Here is a 24,777-nt window from a genome sequence, read left to right on the forward strand (position 1 = left end):
AATAATGGGAAAATGCCTTTACTGATGACTTACCTGAAAGCATAATAATTCTTCCATCTGAACAATAAACCTGGATCATGACTTCACCCTGTCCCTTGGAGTTTGATTAACAGTTTAATCATGCAAGAAACATGTTTAATTCTGGGACACACACCATGAAATTTAAGATGAGGAAGACAAACCTAATACATGTTTGTCCCAGTTCAGAGCCTAAGCTGCTACTTCTGTTTGTCCTATGATATGGATGTTGTGATGTCACAAAGGAAACACAGCCTTACTTTCTCAACCAACCAAAAACTGCAGTACAAATTTAGATAAGGTTCAGATGATAGCATTTATATTACTGTATTACAATGGTTGATTAAAGTCAATGTGGTTTCTTCAAATGCCCTTTTTTGTGTATATAAAAAAGGATAAAAAGAAATAAGTACTGCATCTAAGTTTTACCATTACACTTCTCATATATATGCATGCATGTATGTATGTATGTATGCATGTATGTATATGCATATGCATATGCATATCTCTATCTCTATATGTATATGTGTGTATGTATATATATAGTTTCATATATATAGTTTACTCTGCTAGAAAGAAGATCCGTTGATTCAATGGGAAGGATTTCCAGCTTATAATGCCTGAAATTGCAGTTACAGAAATAAAACCTCCATAGGGAGCTTTTGAGTATGTAATTAATAGAACTGGCAAATATGGGACACATTTCATATAAAACTGAGAATATTTTGAAGGGTTTCGGATTTGCAAATCAGTTCAGTCTTTAAAATAAATTTGAAGATACACAATTTGAAACTTGGCTATTTGAAAATAAATACCATATCAAGCCTTGCTTTAATAGTACACTCGAGTCTGACCTAATTCACAAACGTCAATCTTCCATGAAAGAAAACAAAAGTATTGATCAGTAGCAGATTCTTCTAGTTTCCCTGAACCCCAACCCCTGGTCTCCTTACAGTTTTTCCACCTTATGGGAAATCCTTTGTGAGCATAAGCTAGAGGAAGAGATCTCCTATTGTGTTGGAACTATGGCTAACTCAACTTTAGTCAGAACATGCCAGGATCTGAACCGTTTTCCTGAGTTCAGCTACAGTATTACAAGAAATAAGAAATTTTAAAGAGAGATATAAAAGATATACAAGAAAATAATGTTGTCATTTCCCCTACTTGCTTATTTAAAAGTAAATTTGTTCTATCCCTCTAGCATTTTGAAAAAGTGCACAGACATTGAGATGATCAACACTGATGTAACTTTAAATGGATTTGCTATCTGGCCAATATTCTTGAAACTGTAATTCAAAAAAATTTGCCTGCTTCTCCCAGAAAGTAAAACAAACAAACAAACAAACCCCTTAATTTTTGGCAACCTTTACACTGAGAGCAAATGTATGCAGAAAGATAGATATCTCAATTTTGTTTCAATGTAAACTCTGAGTTTAATTTGGAATATTAGTGTAGAGGATATGGTTTAGTGTTTGTCAGAAACTGCCTCAAAGATACCTTAAGTAGCTAATGAGAACCACAAACAATTCTCTATGATGGGGCATAAAAAATCAAGAAAGCAATGTTCTTCTGCAGCTGATAGTGCTGCTCAGTAGACAATTAGTGTCATGAAAATTATAGAGAATGAGTTTGTGTCATATTCAATCATATCCATCATTTGCTTATCATCATTCTTATTTATTGAGTTTTGCTTGGAATAAAAAATATTATTTAATTGAAATTAAGTAATTAATTACTCTATTAAGGAATTACTCTATTAAGGAAAAAAGGAATTTTAAAACTAAGACTTCTATTAGTCTCTCACAATTCTTTGGGAACTGAGGCTTTCCTAATGCAAAAAACAAGATTGGCTTCAGTCATATAGAAACAAGAGTGGTCATGCAACATCGGTATACTCTTAGGAGCTTTTCACTTTAGTGAGTACGCAAAAGTCTATCTCTCATTATGCTAAAATGTTCTGATTCAGAAACTATTATCTGATCTTTATATAAGGTACAACTAATCCCTGATTTACAAGGATTTACAGTTGTTTAATGACCATTCAAAGTTACAACAGCTGGGAAAAGGGAACTTTATAGCCTCTAAAGCTATATGAAATAAAAGTTCCCCACAATCATGTTATTACCATTTGCAAAATTCCATGCCAGTTTCCCCAGAAAGTGAATTTGGAAAGGAGGCAGGGAAGGTTGCAAGCAGAGGGGACAGAGAAAAGCTGAAACTCTCATCTGGGCTGCAGGAATGGTGCTGAAATTCTGAACATCATGACATCCTGAAGATTTCATTTCTGTTCCTGCAGCCTCACAAAGGAATTCTCTGTACAGGGAGTAGAGCTAAAGTCCTTCCGTGAGCTGCAAAAACTTTTGGGAGCAAAAGGGCTGCCTGCCAAGAGGACTTCTACTTCACACTGACCTGGGAAATTGCTTAATGTCTGCAACTGGGAGTCTTTGAATGACACAGTCACATGGGCTTGTTGCTAATGACCACTTTGCTCAACAACCAAGATTGCAATCCCAAGTGTGGATGAAATTGGAAGTGCTGTTGCAGAATTACTTCTGCCACAAATGTGTGAAGGACAGGCATTTCTGTTGTCAGTGCTATGCTACATTTTGCCCAATGCTGTCCTCACAGGAAATTTAACTGGTATTTATTCCTACTTTTGGATACAGAAACCTATGCACCTTACACCAAAGTAGGAAAAAAAGGCATTCATTGCCCACTACCATCTTCTTTAAAGACAACAAGACAATGCAAAAGTCTTTTAAAGAAAAAGGAGTCTTCTTTTGTTTTTACATAGGGAGCCAGGATGCTTCTTATAGAGCAGCATTCCCCAACCTTTCCGGGTTGGTGGGCCGGCATGGGAGAAGGCACGGGAAAAGGTTTTGTGCAAGGGGCAGGCAGGCATACAGGCATGTGCACAGCTTAATTTGTGTGAGGGATGGGCTGTGAGTGGGGCTGTGAGTGCACCGGCCTACCATTCACATGGCCCAGTTGCGAATAGGCCACGCCCCACAGGTTGGGGACTCCTATAACAGAGAACTTCTTGGAAGTTTGAAGAAAGAAGGCAGATGCAATTTTTAAAAAATATTTAGGTTTGCCTGTTTAATCTATCATGATTTCAGGATAGAAACTACCAATAGTTTTAAGAAAATATACAACCTAAATGAAACCCCAAGAGTCAAGGCCTACAGTTATTGTAATCCAGACATTGTCATTTACATATCTGAATTATATATAATGTACTATCAACCTCTTCAATGAAGAGAAATATGCATTAGTCACAAAAAGTTCTGCAATACAATAGTTGATAATATATGGTTGAGTTGTACAGAAGGTCCAGTAAGGACAAATTTGTACTGTAATTTTATAAAATATAGCTTTTTGTCAATAAAGGGAATGAATTGTTATTTAGCATTAGATTGGAGATGCATGAATATAACCAGTTAACAAGATTCTTTTCATCTATAAATTATGGACTGGCACTCCGGTTTTATAACCTTATATCCACAGACACACTAAACGAGAAATATTTTGGAATTGTCAGGAAAAATATTTTCCTGGAATTAGTAACATTATCTCATGTGCATTGTAATTCTGTATATAAAATAAAGAAATCAAGGGTAGTATGTAGTTATCTCTCCTTAGATTGCAATAAAAAGCATACATAACCAAATATGTAATTATAAGATGCATATTTCAATCAATTTTTGCATGGTCAACCAAGTACAATTATTGACAAGTGTGCAAATCTGTCCTGAAAAGTATTTGCACAAATGTTGTTCCTTGTGAATTATTTATATTAATCTTTTCAACTCCAAAAGCTTATATCTCCTAAATTACTATAAATGTATAATTAGCTGCAAGTAGTCCCTCATTTTCTTTTCCTGTATTTTCTACGTTTTTCACTGTAAGCAAATATTCATATTCAGGAAAGTTTTCTGTTCAAAAATAGCTCAGATTCCGTGCTTTAATACATAACAATTTTAGCAAACAAATCAGCCATCAATTTGACAGTTATGGTACACAATATAAATACAAAGTGGAATAATGTCGCAATTATTATTATGCATGAGAAGAAAAACAGTAAAAGAATAAAGGAAAAATGTAAAACATGGTTCAAAGCCATTTGCACTTTCCCACCAGAACAGAGCAAAAATGAAAAACAAAACAAAGCAAAATAGAGAGATTTATACAACACTATTATCAACAATAAACAGCTACAGAACTTGGGAAGTCCAAGCATGGTAAGCATTCATGATCATGGCCTCCGAATAATAATAAATGAAAAGAGTATGATACAAAAAAAAGCAGTATCATTCATGAGAGCTGAAAAACTCTTAGAGAGGAAAAAAATTGAAATCAAAATTAGAGCAGCCAATAGAGCAATGAGATTACAAATAATAATAATGAGAATAGTAATGTCTATGTTTGCCAGCCACATTGCATAAATTCAAGACAGCACAGTCACCTGTCTGCTTCCGCTTAACACAGGAGTGATGAGTTGGTCTAGTATGTTTGATAGCAGGTTTTAAAATGATTTTCCTGGAGGGAGAGTGAGCCTGAACTTCAGCTTTTTTAGAAAGTTCAGCTTTCTTATACACAGCTATAGACAAGAAAACAAGAGCATACAATCAGAAATAAAAAAATTGTAAGTAGAAATATATTTCAACAAATCAACATATTGGCTGCTGGTGCCAATTTAGCCATTTAACTCTGACTTGAGTTACCAATGCCCACATGATCTATATTTAAGATATTACTGCTTTCAACAATTCTGTCATCCTATCAATACACATCCTTTCCAAAATTACACAATTTTATTGAAAATGCATATATTATTTTAATAGGGTGGGAAAGCAAATTCTTTCTATTCCAATCTGTACCCCTGTGTCATTCTGATCCATTCTCTTGTCTAAACATCTCAGATAGCCTCAATGCTGGGCAACGTATGAAGCTATGGAAAGAAAGGAGCACCGATGTACATTAAGTACAAGGAGATCCTTGTGAGACATTCAGTTTTGAAGGCTCCCAACCTAGCTGTGGTTTGACTAATACGGTTTGATTCAGAGAGTTGGACATTTACCTTGATTCAAATTAAATGAAGTCTTCTGGATACTTACTGACAACTCTTTCTCTCTCTCTTTTTTTAGTAAAGATTAGAATTGAGAGTACTCACGTGGAAGCCGTGATAATTAATGAGGTAGAAATACTGCTACGTGGATACTCAGCACCAGTATTATTAAGGTAGATAATATCATGCTGACAATATTAATGAATCTTAGAAGATGAATTTCTATTGGTACGTTTATTTGCTGTTACCACCAGCATAAAAGTGAAGCGATGGAAGTAGTATGGACCGTATGTCATACTGTTAGCACAAATGTATGTCCTTAATGAAAAAGTATACAGATGAGCAACCCACAGTACAGCATAAAAGGAAAAAGAGCAAGTATTATATAAACCTTTTTTCCTTCTCACTTCATCTCTGGAGACTGTGCTAGGTTCCTTTTTAGCTATTTTTCTTTCAGGAGTAGAAATCCTGCCTCTCCCAGTTTTTAAAGGCTTTTCTTTTTTATGTTTATCAAGAGATGGTCTCCGCAATTCTCTCTCTGATTTCTCCTCTTTAGGAACAGTGTCTAACTGTTCTGTCATGATGCTCCTATCATCATCTGCAGGATCAGAGTAAATTATAACAAAAACAGGATTAGTTATTTGCACTTTGCTGGGATATAATCTTTTAAACAATTTGGTTGATTCATGCTTGTATTATTTTAATAACATTCATGACTGCACTATCATTAATTATTTTTACTTGTTAATATAGTATATCGAAAGCAAAATGAATGAATGAATGAAAAAGCATAAGGCACACCTTGTGTATCCACCCATATGCTGTCGGTATCCAGGACGGAGTCATCAATCGTTGTTTCATCTTTATAATCGTCATATATTTCTGTCTTGTAATCAGTTCCTGGGATTTCTTCCTGTTCAGCTGATCCAGGAGGTTCCGAAGACTTTTCTTCTGAGTCTGCTTCAACATGAGCAATAATCTCTGCCTCCATATCCAGCTTTTCAGTACAGAAAGCTTCTCCGCCTGTTTCAGCCTGTGCAGTTTCAGCAAAGCGAACACTGTGGGAATTGGCTTCTCCTTCATCAATGGTTGTCTGTACAATTGTAATGAAATCATCCTCAACTGTAACAACAGATTCTATTACTCCTTTAAGCTCAGGTATCTCCACAGGGATAGCTTTACATACTTCTTCACTGGGTCTCTCCAAGTCCTCTTCTTTACTCGTTTGCTTACTGGTTTCCTCTTCTTGATCTTTTTCCTCCTCTTGTCCTTCTGCTTGCTTGATCTCTTCCTCTTCTTTTTGCTTAATCTTTTCTTCATATTCATCTTTCTTAATCTCTACTTCATCTTGTTTCACAGGTTTAATGTCTTCATGTTGTTCTACATTTTTAATCTCTTTTTCATGTTCTTCCCTGTGCTTGATTTCCTCTTTTGTTTGTTTTTCTTCTCCCTCTTGTTCTTCTATTTGCTTAATCTCTCCCTTTTGTTCTTCTATTTGCTTAATCTCTTCCTTTTGTTCTTCTTCCACTTTTTCTTTTTCTTTCTCATATTTTAAATCATGGGGTAACTTTTCAACATTCTCAGTGCCAGTTATCGCCACATTATCTACCTGATCTACTTTATGTTCTATTATGCTCTCCATTTGAGTTTCTGTTGTTTCTTCTTGAATAACTTTCGATATACTTTTTTCTGTAGCAGATTGTCCTGATGGAAAATGTGCAGCCTGTTCTTCCTCTGGCAAAGATGGGCTTTCTCGTTGTATTTTGTCCTCATGTGGCTTTGAAATTTCTCCAGACAATCCCTCTTGCACTTGACCATTATCTCCACTTGATTCATACGATTCTTCTTTATCTACTGCTTCTTGGTGCACCAGATCAGGCTTAGGGCCTTTTTCCTTAATTTCAATTTCAGACAGTTTAGCTGTATCTTTCATATGATCAGTTTCTAATTTTGCACATAGATCAGGTTCTTGATGTAATGTAAAGAGGATCTTCTCTGGATCTTCTTTATCCTGCTCTGAAACTAATTCTGTGATATGACCTCCTAATTTACTCTGATACTCCTGTTCCACTTGCCGAGCAGCAGAATCCATATCATGTTTTATAGCATCATAGTCTGGTTTGCAGGACAATTCTGCCTTATCTATATCTGCAGCAACATGAATAGCATTTTCCTCTTTCTTAATTAATGAAGAATTTTTTTCTGGCTCAACTAGAGTTTTATCATTAACATCTACTAGCTCTGAACCAAGCTTTATTTCATGTTCAGTATCTTCAGGAAAAGATACTTCTTTAGCATCAGCTTGTTCCTCACTTTTTTCTAACACAGTATCTAATTTATCAATAGCTTTTCTCTCTTGTTCAAAGTCCTGGCCCCAAACTGTGGAGTCCTCAGAGACCTCTTTTTCTTCACAGGATCTCTCAGCTGCTGCCAACTTCACTTCTATCAATGAGAGATCTGTAACTACACCTCTCCTCATTTTCTCCTCATAAGAGGAGCTTTCTCCTGCCAAATTCTCACTGTCCTGAACTGGAGACGGTAATGGTACTGTGTATTTGTTGAAAACACAGTAGCCTAAATCTTCTATTTGACTGTCAGCTTTTAGAGTCATGTGATTTTCATCAGTCATAAACTGCTGAACTGCAGAGCTGTCCTCAACAACCACCTCTGAAGGAACAGATTTCCATTGTGCTACCTCTGTATCTGCACTCACAGATGCTACTCTTGACCTTGTGCCAGCTAAATCTAACATTTCAGGTAAGTCAGGAGCCATTACTGTTCCATTTTTGTAATAATCTTTAGCTAGGAAAGGCGATTCATATAAAGGCTCCACCTGAATCTCTCCTGACTCTTTAAATTTGGATTCTTCTATCCTCTCTTCTTCTGCTTCTTCTTCTACTTCTTCTTCTGCTGCTTCTGCTTCTTCTTCTTCTTCCCTACTTTCTGTTGGGAAGGGGGGAGCTTTTTCTATTCCTGGGGTGGTGGCGGGCAAGTAATCATCACCTTCATCTCCACTAGCCGTATCTAAAATATCTGAACCTAAAGGTGAAAGATCATGAGCACGTCCAAAGTTAAATCCCAGTGCTATAGAATCTAAGCAGGACATTGGGAGATTAATTGACATACTTCTCTGTTCTATAGCGGATCTTCCACCAAGCCCTAGGCTCCTGCTGAGAGTTAAGTCATCTTTATTTTTATTGTGGAGTTCTCTCTTATCTCCATACACATTTGGATCAATAGTATACATTCTTTCTGGAGGAGAGCTAGGTTCCTTAGCATCATCTTCTGGGAAACTCTGGGCAAGGGTACTGTATCCAATTTGATGAGCAGGTGGACTGGGCTGTTGGTGTGCTTCTGGCTGATAGTCATCAGTCTCCTTTTTAGATAGAAGGGAATTTTTATGGTAAATATCATAAATCTGGTCTTTTGAATCACTCAGTTCATAGTAATCATTGCCTTGCTGTACTTTATCACTCTTGATAACTTCATCTTTAAGAGTGGAAGTTTCAAAATATGTAGACATACCTGATTTATCTTCTTCTATCCTCATCTGGTGGGGATCTGAATCTGTAACAGGAAACACTTTACCTTTCCCTTCTTTTTCAGAACGTTTGTCTTCCTGGGGTTCTTTATGTGTTTCAGATGGGGCTTTCTCTATTGTTTCATGTAATGCAGCGGTATCCAAATGCTCTTCATATTTTTCAGGAAAAAAATCTTTACTGAATCGGTCTGCCATGATCTCAGCACCATGTGTTTTCTCATCTTCTTTAATATTCCATGTTGTTGATTCCCCAGGTATCCCCAAATCTTCTGCTTTGGATGCATCATATGCTTCTTTAGGGTCAATGTCTTTTCCCATAACTTCTTTATCCAGAACGGTTGGTTTTTGGTCACACACAGCAAAAGATTGATCATCCAATTCTTTGAGCCTCTGTCTACTGGACATGGCGTACCTCTCTTCATCACTTTCATCCTCAGTCATATCTTTCTCTTCTTCCCAAAGGGGAATTTGACTTGGAGTTTGTTCTACATTGGCTTGTGAGGCACTTGTAGCCACCACTGCAAACTCTTCTTCCTGTATTTTTATGTGCTCTTTGTTCATTGTTTGATCTTTTGAAAGGTCTTTGGTAATCTCTGTAATAGCAGACTTTTGTGTTGTTTTGCTACTCTCTTCTGGTACAGACGTATGTGGAACACCTGGTAAGGTTTCAGGAAAAAAGGCACTTGTTACTGTGCCTATGTCCACTATAGGTTCTGAGGGCAAAGAAGAACCAATGCTTGCAGGAGAAGTAAAGTCATTTTTTGTAATAGTCATCTGATCATCTTTAGATTCCAAGGGTGATGCTTCTGTTGCAAGTTTCTGGGTCTCTGTGGCCTTTTCATCTAGTGTACTTTTCTTATGCAACTCTGTTGACAAAACTCTTTGCTCTTGAGGTGTGGAAGCCTTCTCTTCTTTCTTTTGCAGAGTTGCATCCAAAGTTTCTCCCAACCGAGATGGGAATGCCATCTCTTCTCCTGTGAGCTGTGGTTCTCTCATTTCTATAGTCTCTGTTTTTGCTGGCTGTGGAACTAAGGCATCTTGGACGGGGTGCTCACTGGGTTTACTTCCTTTCTCTTCTTCCTTGGTGCTCAAGGGTGTAGCTGCGAAAAGGCTCGTATCTTCCTGTCCATGGATTTCCATCTTCGAGGCTGAAAGTAAATCTGTAGTTGTTGCATTGGATTTTAGAACAGTTTACAGAAAGCATTTATAAAAGTAGTTTATAGCATAATGTGGCATGGCAAAGTCATAAAAATATGGCTACATGCAACTAGAAAAACTAATTAGAGATCTGTTTACTTTATTATTGTTTTACTCTCTCAGTGCACTATTAATAATCTTAGATTGATAAACCTAGCTGTATTTTGTTATATTTGTAACAATTATTAGATTTAAAATAAATCCAACTTCACCTTAGAAAACTTTATCATGCAATGAAGTTGAGATAAGATTCTGGAATATAACTAATATGAATATACACATATGTATGAATATACATACATGTGTGTATGTGTGAATGCATTTATGTGCTGTATTTAAAATTCAAAGTCCTGTATCCATTTAATGACATTATTCCTTTTGTCTGATTCTGGCCAAATCATGGTACAACTGAAATGGATATACCAATCAACTTTTCACACAAATTGGTGAATGAGGGGACTGCTTTTTAAATACATTTTTAAAAAATTCTAGTATCATAAAACTATTCTTGAAAAACACAAGATTATGATAGAATGTTTATACCTACAACTGTTTCATACAAAATCACTGTACTGCAACTCTGAAACATTGCTGAAAAGCCGAGACTGAATATTTAACATTTTAAAATAATGGAATTCAATTATTAATCTTTGTGTATATTACACATTAACATTTATTATATGACTGTTGCAGGCTTTGACAGTGACTCAGAAGAAGTGTTCCATACTTCTCTCAACCCCAAGGACAATACCTCACTGCTATTCATTCAAGCATGCATATCTTTTCTTGGACTTTCATGACACCTGAAGAAAATATAAATTAATCTTAATAAATCAAGTTCTTAAAGAAGTGCATCTTTAAAAGTATTTATAGTAGTAACCACATCTTTTTTGGGGGCTCAAATGGTATACTGAAAAAAGGCAACTGTGTTTTAATGAATAGGCATTGTATTTGCACTTGAGTGAGGTATAAAACAGTAATTCCAAATCATTTTTTAAGCAAACATAACCCTAATTTATATAATAGCACTTTTCCAAAACATTTTATGAAGTTCTCCCAAATCAATTATTGGGTCTGTGTGTGTGTGTGTGTGTGTGTGTCTGTATGTATGTATGTATGTACAATACACACAGACACACACATCAGGGTGGATAATGGCTATCCATTTATACATATTTAAAGACAAGATCTGACTTTGGCATTGAATTCTTAATTATTTCAGTAGGAACCATTTCAGCTCCATATGCAGCAAAAAGCATATTTATTTTGAAAGAATTAAAAATGTGCACATTTCTCCAGAATTACTGGCAAGCCCAGGGATCAGTGAGGCATCTGAATTGGGCTGCAAAACATACAAATGTTAGTAGCATCCTTTTCAATGAACTTTTCCATTTGCAAAACTGGTTAGGAAGTATGGGTTTGTGAAATATATAGGAGTTGTTGTCCAATACATCTGAGCAGCAAGATATTGGAAATGACTTTTCTAAAAGGAGGAAACTGGAGGAAAAACACTACCACAAATGGAAGGATTTCTCGTATTTCTAATGTAATCTTCTGCCCTTGATTTATTTCCCAGAGAAATTGCATTTCGCAACACTGGAATTCTTTAATGGTTTTGTAACCTCCTCAGACTCAGGATAAAGAACTCCAATAATAAACAGTATTCTGAAAGCAGTGAAATAAAGCAGTTTAAAGCCACACAATATAATTCTTAGAATCAGTTTCACACTGGGAAATTGGCTTCCATATGCAGAGTAGCCTCCTAGGTCAGAACTGAAAAAAATGCTTCTTCTAGCTGATGAACACCTGAGATAAATGGCTTGATGGAAAGCAATGTCCAGTCCAGAATTCTGCCTCCAACAATGATGGACTAGATACCTCTGGAAGTGTGACTACTGTATTGTAATAGTCCTTGAACAATCTATCCTCAATGAACAAATTTAATTTTTAAAAATGCAGTTAGAATCAATGACTGTGAAAATGAAAATGGTGTGCTATGTGAAGAACTATTGCTTCATCTGTATAGTAAAACCCATTAATTTCTGTGGATTTTATAAGGTGGTGGAGGAAACAGATCAGCTCCCTGATGAATCATAATGCCTAGATTCCCAACAGTTATTTAAAAAAAAGATAGGCAGCTTCTTATCCCTCTGGAAGCTGAGCTTCAAAACAAAAATATATTGCTTCTGGTTGGAAAGGAAGTATCTGCCTACTTTTTAGCTAGTGGATGGACAGTTCTACAAAAGACTAAGAAAAGGCATACATATATTGCCTGGAAACAGAAAAACATTTTTGCTTGCTTTGTTTTGAATCTTCCATAATGGGAAACAATTTCTGCCTTAGAAAAAAAAATTTTTTAGAAATCTATGATTAAATAATAATAGATGGAATGCCTGAGCAAAGCATTCATAAAGAACTAATTCATAAAGTATGCTGTGCAAATAAAGTACCCTTCCTTGAAGCAAAGCATTAAAGTATAGTAGTTGCATCATTTGGGAAGCTGTCATGATTGCTTCAACAGGTGTCTCTAGTTCTCTGCACCTAAAGTACATCTGTTAGGGCTGCTAAGGAAAAACAGCTGTGTAGGCATATGAAGGTAGAAACATCTAGGGACAGCCTTCAAAGCAGCCATGATAGCTTTCCAGGGGACACAGCTGTTCCAAAGGGCAGTGCTTTTCTTGCACTAATGTCTTTTCAAATATGCTCTTTCAAATGCTCTGCACAGGGCATTTCTGTGACCCCAAAACACATAGTAGGAAAAAAGCATTGGATCTTTATTATTTACATTTCCCATAGACTTCATTGCTTCCAAGATGAAAAATTCAGCATCCAAAATATCCCAGGATCAATCTCTGTCTCCTGCAGATAGAGCTGGGAAAGATTCGTAACTAAAAACCCAGAGAACTTGTGCCAGATGGGCATTCTTCATGTTTGCCAATTCCTTTTTCCAAATTAAAATACATGCATTAGACTGAGAGTGAGAGACAAGATGACATGTAGCAAAGTGTCAGCCTCCTATCTTAATTTTCAAGGTTCTGCTTGGTTTGTAATGACCCCAAAAGCTAGGCCTGTGTTTGAATTACTTCAAGTGTTTTGTTAAGTTCATCTCTCTCTCTCTCCCTCCCTCCCTCCCTCCCTCCCCCTTTCTCTTTGTGTAAACACCCACCATAGTCTTACACAATGTTGTAAACATATGATAGTCACTGGGTAGTCCAATTTTTTGTTATCCTATTTCCTATTTTTTATTATTATACCTTTCATTAAAGATAGATTTTTCAATGAACATTCTACTACACCTCATTCCAACCATTAATTCTTTCCTAGGAAAATTACAAACAATTTAGATCATATCAGTGAATGTGGCAAATTAGTTTTGGCTCAAAAATATTCTATTGAATGGACTCACAAAGATAAGCTAGTCTGTTTTCAAGTTTACCAAGTCTGCATGGGAATCTATCATCTTTGACAATTAATTTCAAATTATCCCTTGATTTAAGGGAATAAATGAATTAACTAAATTCATTTAATGCATATGAAAATGAATGTCATTCCTACACTTCCTCTCTGTCTTAACTAGTGACTCAGTAAAATAACTTACTTTCAATTATTTTACTGTATGTTTCATTAGATAAGTCACTTTTGACACAAATGATGTGAAGATTCATCAATGACTAGAATCTTTCATTTTTTTTAAAAAAAAAATGTTAACAGTAAACTAAGGGGTCAAATACCTATGGAGGGAAAATGTAAATAAGGAAAAGTCATGTGGAAGAAGAGAACATTAATCCTTTCCAGTGCTGGAATCCCAAACTAAACTATTCTGATCACAAAATTCTCATTACTTGAGATTATGTTCATGTATGTTCCCTATCACAACTAGCTTGGTTTACCTGTTTGTTGATATAGTCAAGGGATGATGAATCCTTAGTGAAGTAAGAAGAAGCAAAGTTAATCCTGTAACAGTTGCAGCTGTTGTGATATATGTTCAGACTTCAGCTACGAGAACCTTAACTAGACTTCCCACAAATATTCCTTGAATGAAAATTAGATTTAACCAGTGCACAATTATTTGTTCAACGGCTTGTGTTATTATGTGCAGAGAAATGTGAGTATATATCTAGACCACATTTAATCTGGTTTATTAAGAATAAGCAATATAAGTCAGTGAAAATTTATGAGCTTTATATTTAGTCCTTCACTATAATATCCAATGTGATTCATGTGAATTTTCTTCTCACACTGGGACTTCCACTCAGATAAACAGCTGGAAAGAAGGATAAAACAGATGCAAACTCAAAATCCTGGCAATGGCAAACAAGTGTTATGGTGGGCTGCAATGAATGGTAAAGATATGATATAAGCAGCAATAGCCTTAGGGAAATTGAGGCAGAATGTATTGAAGCATAAGCAAAAGTAGATTGCACAGCACAAACGAACTTTACAAAGTAAGCATTTTACGCCATAGTCAGGGTTAATCAGTTTGCTTCTTGAAATGAAAAACAGATGAATCTCCGTACCAAAATGAAATGAAATATATATAAAGACACAAATATCAGCAATGTGACTGGCAAACACATCTGCAACGAGGAGGGACAAGGGATGGCATATCAGGTTGGCTGCACTGCAAATGGTATCATGAGTAAAAAACACTCCCTTAAAAAGTCAGGAATCTACTGCAGTGGTGGGAAACCATGTCATCATACAGCCTTTGGCTTGCCATGTGCACACTCTTCAAGCATAATAACAAGAGCATTAACCATGAGGACAAATCAATGGGAAGAAAAGCCAATGAGAGAATGGGAAGAAAACTGAAGAGCAGCTCCTATGCAGCCAAGACATGCAGGTCCCTAATGCAGGCATACCTTCCTCACCGGAGGAAGGTAGTTTTGCTTTTGAGGTTTCCTTTCCAATGAGGATTATATTTTCCTCATTGTGATCCACTTGATCTTCAGGAAGGGAATCCTGCTGGGCCTCTGAGAAACCCTCTGTTTGTTCCAAAGGCTCAGCAGGCTCACTCCTTTTCTCATACTTCTCATCAAGGGGAGCCTCAGGTTTGGGGTCATCAGCCATGGGACCTTTGACTGTTTCTTCTTCCTCTTCTTCTTCTTCTTTGGGGGAGCAGGAAGGAGAAGGAAAGTATGGAAAAATGAGGCAACAGCTTCAAGATTAACAGATATTATATGGTCTATACACATATTAAACATTTACGTATGGAAGCTTTACATTTATGTTTATCTTTTTCAAGTACTATAAAATTGGTTCGCACTGCTTTTTTAAAAATGGCTTAATTTCTATGGCTCACAATGCCTTAACATACTACTTTTTTACCTTAAAAAGTATGGTCTAAGTGTCCCAACAGCCAAACTACAATTTGTGGTCTCGCCCCTCTCTGTTTCTCTGCCTCTTTCTCTGATAAAGCTAGTTGTGATTTATGGTTACATCTAAATTTATTTAACTATAGAGTTACTGATGATTCTAATTCATTTTTAGAATCAGACCAAAACCACTTGATCATTCTGGCTTAGAAGCTACCCAAGTTAAAATTACCTGGAACTATAGTATTCATTTTGTATTGGTAAATGGGGAAGAAACATTGCAGAATAGCCCCAAATGTTAAGAACATTTTGATACAATATAGAGAATTAAACAAAGCATTTGTTTTCAAGCAAGAAAGATAGAACTGAAATGACTGTGGTTCCTGGTAGATATGGCTATTGGGTTCTAAAACTACATTTTAGAAATGAAAGTATTGTAATCTTAGAACAGGCTAACACATGAAACGAGTTAGAATTCAAAACAGGACATCATCAGCTGTACCTGTTCTCGATATTTTCCACAGAGAAAATGATGAGGAATACTTCAAAAACCTATTATGATGTGAGAGGAAGGTAGGGAAGTCAGATACCTCTGGTTTTGCCCTACTGAGGTTCAAATGTTGTAAAAAATACAGTGGATGGGCCTTAGCAAGCCTGTGGTATTCTTTCAGTCTTGTCATGGGCAATAAAGTAACAGAAGTAGGTTCTTCAGGCAAGATTTTAGATAATTAAGACCATTTTTGTATTATTGGATATTTCAACCCTCTTATTTTAGGTGTGCTACAATTTACATGCAGTAATTGGCATTAAGATATGACCATATTTGTATTATAGACAATGTCTTTTATTTTTATTTTTTCTATTTTTATTTTATTCTTTCCATATTTAATATAAAATATTGTTTTGGCTTAGTTAGTCATATTTATTGATAACCTTATTCGTATTTTCTGTTTTATGTTACCTCTTTATTCTCATTTGTAGCTTTTAAGTAAATTACAAAATTTATTTAAAAAATAACAAGGAGATAAAATAGCATACATTTTTCTGTGGAATCTTCTTTAAAAATAGTATTGCATAGAGAGATTGCTTTATTTTCCTGACAAGTCTATTCTTGTCACATGAGATACAGTGGGAACTGAATGACATACTGTAGAGTAAGGGTGTCAAATTCACGTCGTCACGGTGGCATCACGTGATATATCGGGACTTTTTTCCCTTTGCTAAACCGAGTGTGGGCATGGCTAGCACATGATGCATCCGGCCTGCAGGCCGGGCATTTGACAGTCCTGACATAGAGGCAAGGCTAAATGCACATCTGAGTAGAATCGTGCTAATGTTCTTTGGAAATATACTATTTGGGATAACTTTTCAATTTTAACCAATGTTAGCTTTAGTTCAAGAGGCTTAGAAAACTAATGGTCTATGATACAAACATATAGCCTCCTAATACCAGCTATATGGAGAGAGAAAATAATTCAAGTTTTATACCTGCTTTAACCCTGTTGTCCATTATCTTTTGTTGAAATGATCACATAGGGAATGGAAACTTTCAGCATGCCTGTTCCATGAAAACATTTCACAGTAGTAAAATGGTGCTTTGGCATGAATTAAGTTTGTTCTGGCACCATCGTTATTAGGATAGTAGCTGAACAGCAAATATTTTACACAAAGGAATATTTAATTTAACTGCTATTGGAGACTATTGAATTAAACAATTTAATAAAGCTAATTTCTGGTGGAGAGAAAACAATTAAAATGTCTTCTAGTTACAGTTAATATTTTTAAAAATGTAGCTCTTAACGTGCAACTCACCCTTTGATTTCAAATTTTTATTCAAAGTCATATATGCTTAAAATAAAAGCTCTCTTTTTACTCAACTTATTTATTTCTCAGTTAGCCTCATGGAGTACATTAAAGACAAAAAGATAAATTGCCTGTGGGTCTCTGTGCCTAACTCTGTTTGACTAAATGGATCAGCCACCATTCAAGAAATCTTGCCAACTGAAATCTCAACACAACAATGCCTATATTCAACTTAGTTTAATTAAAATTGTATTAGGTACCTTATTCCCCCCAGCAGTACAAACATATCCACTCATTCTTATAGATAGGTAAAGTAAGCTATGAAAGTAGAAAAGGGAAGCTACAGCTGCAGGCCCTGCTGAATTAGACCTAAAAGAGATCTGACTCATTCCCTCTCTTTCTTTTGAATTTGCTGCAAGAGTACCCACCCACTTTTGATAGGATAGCCACAAGATGAGTTACACTTGAATTGTAGAGAAAGAAAAAAGAAGCTGGGTCGAAATCTACATGGTTTTCGGATCCTAGATGTATCCCTCAGAGCCTTCCAAATATGGTCACTGCAGTGTAACTTTTAATGAGACCAAATTGGAAGACATGGGCAGTCATCCTATTATCAATACTAAACTGATGTATTTTTATTATATTTAAACTTAAACATCATTAAATTGTACATAATTTTCCTTCACTTTACCCATATTTTCATTTCCTTATTACTGTATTTTTGCATGCGTTTATTTTTTGCATATATGTTGCCTTGTGTCAACATAGTATATAAATCACATACATCTCTAGACTTTTCTCAATGCAATACCAATGACAGCTTCACCTAATGTTTTTCTTATAACCATTTTCTGAGCTAAGTTGAACTGAGAGAAAATTCCCAAAGCAAAGTTATCCAGCAAGTTTTGAAACTGATCAGGGCTTGAACCTGGGTCTTTTCAGATGCAATCTAACACCAGAGCCTTTACTTCCTGATGTTTTTTGCCATGGTTCCACAGACATAGGAGAGTCCAGGATGCCACTAAAAGTCCATTTTGATTTCTGGCCTGGGAAAAAGAGTGTCTTATAGCTTTTAATTCTTGACTCCAAATAATTTTAGTTGCATATACCTGCACCTAATATGTACAAAGCCATAACAACAGAATGTGTGGTTTTTCAACTCTACTCTGCACAAACAAGTGAAAAGGCAGGCATTACCATTTGCATCCCACTGAAATCAATGCTGCCCGCTAACCACATACTGTGGCTTGCTAGTTGAAAGGCCTATCCAACTCTGATGAGCTAAGTAAATGGGATGTTTACAAATCCCCTAGGTGGCTACCATATGTGGTTCTGACTACTGTTCCCAATTTTCCATGCCTTGTTTTGCTTATTTTAATATCAATGCAGTGGCTTCACATTAAATGACTGCCCTTGAATGGATCAATAGACGACCCTGTCCTTGAATGGCTGGGTGGACTGGACATTAACATTTGAACCACTATAAATCCATGCATTTGCCATACGCTAAATAAATAAAGGTGACTGTAATTTATTCATTTAGTAAATAAACAAAGATTCTTTAAAAAAAGATAAAGATAGATGAAATGTATTAAATGAATTTAAAACATTAGTATGATTAAGTGTGATTTTATATGTCTTTTAATGTTTGATTGGGAGCAACTCAAGAGTTGGTGGAAAGATGGGCATACTGTGGACTAACCCAAGCCATATAGGTAAACCTGTATCAATATCTGGGTTGCTTGACTGGTTACTAGGAGGCCAACAGTTGAGCATGGCTCACTACTGATACATGCCTTTTAATCTTTTTTCTCCAGTTCAGAGATTTAAACAGGAAGGCATGCCAAGTAGGGACATGATATTGCTTTGGACTATTGCAATAAATTAAAACAGTATGTTGCCTCACTTTCTACCACGACTACAGAACTCTTTTCAATTGCAGGAATCCATTTTCCAACATGTATATCTAGAAAATCACTTTATTTTACTTATATTCAAATTCCCATCTAAGGTTTTGTACTGGTATGAATTATTCCTTAACTGGAAAAATGTGCAGCTCTGAAAGAGTCAACTAGCAGTGCATATTGGCTCCTATGCTGTTACATTGATAACCTGATGTGCCAAAAGTTAAAGACAAAAGTGCAAACATCTTGTTTTATGCAGATAACATGGTCCAAATGCCCTACATCAAGATAGGGAAGATAAGATTATTTCATAGATCTTTCTGCTCTTGTGAAATCAATGTTCTGAATATTATTAAGATTAAGGTTAATATAGTCATATATGGAAAGAGGCAGCAGATATAATTGATGTGTGGAAGGGAACACATATGCCAAGTTAAATTTTATCTGCATTAAAGGGCTGTCTTTTCAAAACAGGTTCCTGCCTTCTGCATTTTAAGAGGAGTTCACTAAAGACTATAACCAGCACTAGTTTAATAATGCAAGAGTTATCCACAATTCCAGTTAACAAGGTTTATAAATGCTAAAATAGTTCTGATGATAACATATGGTACAGAACTATGAGGATTCATCAATGTTCCCTTGTTGAAATGAAATCAATCCTCCTCAGAAATGCATCTTGAGGCTATATAAATCCACTCCAACCTCTGCTTCTGAGGCCAAGCTGGGAATATCTTTCACACAAAATCTTATGATCAAAGTATTTCACTACAGGCAGAAGTTCTTATCATTGAACTCAGACTCATTTACCAAATTGTGCTTTGAAGAGTAGGTTTTAACAAGTCTCCTTGTACTTGGGCTGCTCAGTTTACAAATACTATTTCTAGGTATTGTTCTCTCTAATCTCTAGTTCAAGCAGGCCAAGAAAAAAAGCTTCAGACAAATGCTTCTAAAGGTCACTGTGTGTAAGATAACATTGCATTCCTTAAATTTGTTAAGTCTATGAAATGGCTGGCACAATATAATAAAAGTAATGAGCAATTCATATGCCACAACATCGTAGAAGAATTTTTTTCCAGAGCACATTTCTAACAGCTTGATTCCATGGTAAGGTATGGGAGGTTTCACAGAAAGATTGTATATAGATGGCACTCCAACTACTGAAGATATACAATATCTTATTTGACCGTTACCTAGACTCTGAAACAAGGCCTGATGTAAGCACCTATTTTAAAATTTAAGAAATATTGAAACAATCAGAATCACTGTCATATTTCTTCCAAAGAATGAACATGCATATTACCAGCAAGACTCCCTCTTTCATATCAAAGACTATCCAAACGATAAAACATTTAGAATAGATAGGTGTAATGAAATTCTATGAATGTATTAATTTTTCTTTACTGTGATTTTATATCTCCTATTCCTGTTTTAATATGTTTTTTTGCCCACTGATGGGGTCACATGACTAAACAATAAAATTAATTTGGAAAATTGGGGATCATTTACTGAATTGATCAGGCAAGGTTATCAAGGTTATCTTAAAGCAGAGCACTAGACAGCAATCCAGATTGAGTATCTTCCATATTCCTTTGCTCCCATCCAGTGACTGATGAAATTTTCACAGCCGAGATAGGACGACTTCATCTTCAGAGTTTCAGCAACATAAATCCTGTTCCCCAAATGTAAGTTATTCAAATGATATCTTAGTTGACTTACATGGAGAGGAACATTTTTGTCAGAAATTGACATTAATTAAAGAAAATCCATCCCATATCAAACAGCAGCAGTTCTGGCGATGATAAGTAATCTATTGTATTTATTGACTTAAATTGGAATGGAAAAAAAATTCTATGGTCAAAATTCCAACAAAATCTCTCTGGTTTTAGGGTTGAGAAAAAGGTGAAATATTTTAACAAACACAAATACAAAACTGTTCCAAAACAATTATGTACCTCTCTGAAATGACATTAAAAAAGATCTATTAAGATGGGATAAATTGCAGTTATCACTATTGGGCAGAATCTCTGTAATTAAGATGAATGTCTTACCAAAGATGCTCTTTTTGTTTCAGTCATTACCAATACTTGCAACTGATATTCCATTTAAACAATGGCAGAAGGATATCTCAAAGTTTATATGGCAAGGGGAAAAAAACCCAAGAATTAGACATAGACTACTGCAAGATGGTAAGGAAAGAGGGGGTCTGCGTCTACCAAATTTGAAATTGTATTTTGATGCCTGCTGTTTGGTCTGGTTAAAAGAATAGGTGAACCTTCAGAATAAGAGGCTACTGGATTTAGAAGGTCATGAATTAAGATTTGGTTGGCACCATTATTTATGGTATGACAAAGTTAAAGTAAATGTTGACTTCAATAACCATTTTGTCAGATGTGAGAGTTTTGAATACATATAAAACATGCTTTTCCACGAAGGTGCCTCTTTGAGTTTGATCACAGGAAGCTTTTTTTAGAAAAGAAATTGTGACAAGGCCGAACTGGTAGACTTATGGTAAAATAATATTTCAACTTAGGGAACCCTACCCTCAAATCTAAGGAGGAACTAGAATCAGAAGGTCATGTTTGTCATTGGTTTACATATTTACAACTGAAAGGAAGATTTAAATCAGATAAAAAGAATCATGGGTTTAACTTTGTTAAAAATGAACTAGAAACTCTACTGCATGGTAATGATGAACATAGAATTACTAAAGTCTATAAATTCTTATTTAATTTAAATCTGGAAAATGAACAAGTAAAGCATTGTATGATTCAGTGGGCAAGAATTTTGAATATAATGTAATGCTTGAACAGTGGGAGAATATGTGGAATAAAGGTTTAAAGTTTACATTAAACTATAATTTAAAAGAAAATTTCTATAAGATGATGTATCGTTGGTATTTAACTCCAGATAAATTGTCAAGAATGTATAAAGGTACTTCAAATGAATGTTGGAAATGTAAATGTAAGGAAGGGAATTGGAGTAGGATTCACTGAAGATGGCATTTAATTTTGTTGTACAAGGTGCAATGATAATAAAGTAAACTAAACTAAACATATCTTAATACAGAAAATTCTTAAAGTGAATATAGAAAGAGACTTTTCTTTTGAGTTTAATGGAACAAGACTTGGGAAAAAAGTTCAGAACTCTGATGTTATATATGTTGACAGCAGCAAGACTATTCTACTCACAGAAATGGAAGATCACCTCGATTCCCACAATGGATAAATGGCTACAAAAACTGATGGAGTTAGCAGAGATGGCTAAATTGACTGCTCTGATCAAAGAAAAAAAAATACAAATACTTTCATTTCTACTTGGAAACCACTTCTGGACTTTGTGCTTAAGGTGGAAAAAAATGAAACTTTGATTTGGGTTTTACCAATTAGATATATTTGTTTTTATAGAAATGGCTAGTTTATATGATTATGAAAAAGTAAAAAGTTGAGGGTACATGTTAATGCCTTATTTTCCTGCACCAAAGGAGTTGGAAGTCAATGATTGTTTTTTCTTTTCCTCTTGCTTTCCCCCACTATCCACTTCACTTTTTCCTTCCTTAATATTTATTTTTGTATTCTCTTTATATGTCACATTATAAATTAATAAAAAACTATATATATAAAATTCCAACAAAATCTCAATGACCTTTTATGTTGTTTTTTACAGGCAATAACAATAGCACTTAGACTCATATACACTTCACAGTGCTTTACAGCCCTCTCTAAGTGATTTATAGAGTCAGCATATTGCCTCCCACAATCTGGGTCCTCATTTTACCCACCTCGGAAGGATGGAAGCTGAATCAACCTTGAGCCGGTGAGAATTGAACTCCTGGCAATCAGCAGAATTAGCCTGCAATACTGCATTCTAACCACCGTGCCACCATCAACAGGCAAGGGTTCCAACTCCACACAGCTACTATATTCAAGCCACTGGAACTTCCAGCCCTTCAGTTGATTTCTTTTAAGGGAGATAGATTGTCTCTGGCACTTTTACAAGAATTTCCAAATTTTAAAGATTTCTTGCTTTCTTCCTCTGTTTGTTGGAAATAAATTTATCTTTCAGCACTACTACTGTGAGGACTAGGTTACATGGACATTAAGAACCACTTACATAACTCAAACTCTACAATTTAATCTACTTGGCTGAAATTTGGGCACAGCTACCAACGAGCAATTGCTGCTCTATACAGCAGGACTTCCTTCTGCCTGTACTAGTAGAACTAATGAAAGTGCTCATGCTGATTTTTTAATTTTAATTTTGAATTTTCTGAAAATGGCTTAATATATATTCAAAATTGAAAGAAATGACAAATGTATAGACTGCTTTCTTGCAACTTGTGGTAGAGAATGGATATGATCTTAAAACACAGTCTGAATAAATATATTTGAATTATACTGGTGGCTCCATGGTTCCTAACAAATATTCTTACTTTATACTTAATTTCTACAAGCAGAATTTTCACTATTACAGATATAGATATTTTTAAAAACAGAAATAACTAATTCAAGTTACCAGTTGGAACCATAAGAACAACTTGATCTACTGAGTCACAGTGACCCAGGAATATTTCATTTTTAAAAAACTGAGTAAACTACAGTTAAATACATTTGGCATTTGAGAGCCTTAAAACTCCTGGAAATTAATCAGCTCTAGGGTTATACCAACTTAAATTAGTGGAAAAGCAACAGCACTTTACAACAGCAAAGCCAATTTTATGGTCACAATTGAAGTTTCCTCTGAATACAGACCAATAACTTGGCAGTCTGTATAAAATGTCAAGAAAAAGAAGTTCTCTTCCTATGAGCCAAGGGAATAATTTAGATAGTATTTTATCATAAGAAACTGAGCCAATGGAAATTATGTAATAATTTAAGTGCACATGGGAATAATAGTAGAGAAAAGGTCATTCATTTCCATATTAGCTAATTGAGTAACATGTGTTTTTCCAACCTGGTTATATTTAATATATTCAATACACACTTGGCTCTCTTTTGGACCATTTCGGAGAGCTGCAAGAAAGATAATTTAGTGATAACTGAAACGACATTCAGCAGCATCCACCCTCATTTTAAAGGTAAAATAATAATAGAAACAGAAATGACTATCAATTAATAGTTCTATTTTAGCAATATCAGTGTCAATATGTATTTAAATATATTTAAAGATATATTTGCATATCATTGAAGTATTACCTAATGCAATAATTCTTTACCTCATCAAACATTGCTTGACATGACAAAACTCAAATTTTGCATCCTACCTTATACACAGAACTAATAATGATATTGCTTAAAAGATTTTTAAAAAAATTGTTTCTTTTTTAAAAAAAGACAACGAAGATATAGATTGATCCCTATAGGTATGAAAGTATCCAATTACAAGTTTCTGTTAAAAGAAATATGAATGAAGCAAAATTAGTCATATTAATTTCATATAATTCATTCAAATTAATGGTTTAAAATATATAACTGATGAAATCACAAAAATAAACATAAACATGAATAAAATCATAGTAATAAACATGATTAAAAACATGGATAAAAATTCTACAAATGATAGGGTAGTGTCAGGTTTCGATGTCGTCTCAAATAAAATAAATTGCATTTCCAAACAAATAGTCTTATTTGTTTGGTGGAGAGGTAAACCTTCTCTCCCACTCGGAATGGTCTTTGGGAAGTAAATGCAGGTTGAAGTGCTGACAGGGTAGCTTGTTAATATAATTATGTTAATATAACTAATTGTATATCCTATTGTATTCTATTGTGCCAAGATCACCTTCTGAAATGCAGGTTTGCCCATAATCTAAAACAAATGTAATGATTATTTTAACTTGCATTTTTAGAAAAATGAATATTGCTTCTATGGAGTAAAAAGATTATTATGGAAACAATTAAATGGAATATGTCTTTAGGCAACCTGGCACTTCATGTG

General features: G+C 35.1%; 1 protein-coding gene across 1 annotated transcript in view; it reads right to left on the reverse strand.

The window, feature by feature from the left end:
• Positions 1-24,777, reverse strand: part of MAP2 (microtubule associated protein 2) — a 95,025-nt gene that overhangs the window by 30,660 nt on the left and 39,588 nt on the right. Inside the window, exons 4-8 of the mRNA XM_070933828.1 lie at positions 8,027-9,787; positions 6,615-7,975; positions 5,888-6,389; positions 5,478-5,684; positions 4,484-4,618 (exon numbers count right to left, since the gene is read on the reverse strand). Of these exons, the coding sequence (XP_070789929.1) occupies positions 4,484-4,618; positions 5,478-5,684; positions 5,888-6,389; positions 6,615-7,975; positions 8,027-9,787 (3,966 nt within the window). The remainder of the gene's footprint in view (positions 1-4,483; positions 4,619-5,477; positions 5,685-5,887; positions 6,390-6,614; positions 7,976-8,026; positions 9,788-24,777) is intronic.

The sequence above is a fragment of the Pituophis catenifer genome, unplaced genomic scaffold (assembly GCF_029215685.1).
Source record: "Pituophis catenifer annectens isolate HBS135680 unplaced genomic scaffold, rPitCat1.0.hap2 SCAF_1, whole genome shotgun sequence".
NCBI lineage: Eukaryota > Metazoa > Chordata > Lepidosauria > Squamata > Colubridae > Pituophis > Pituophis catenifer.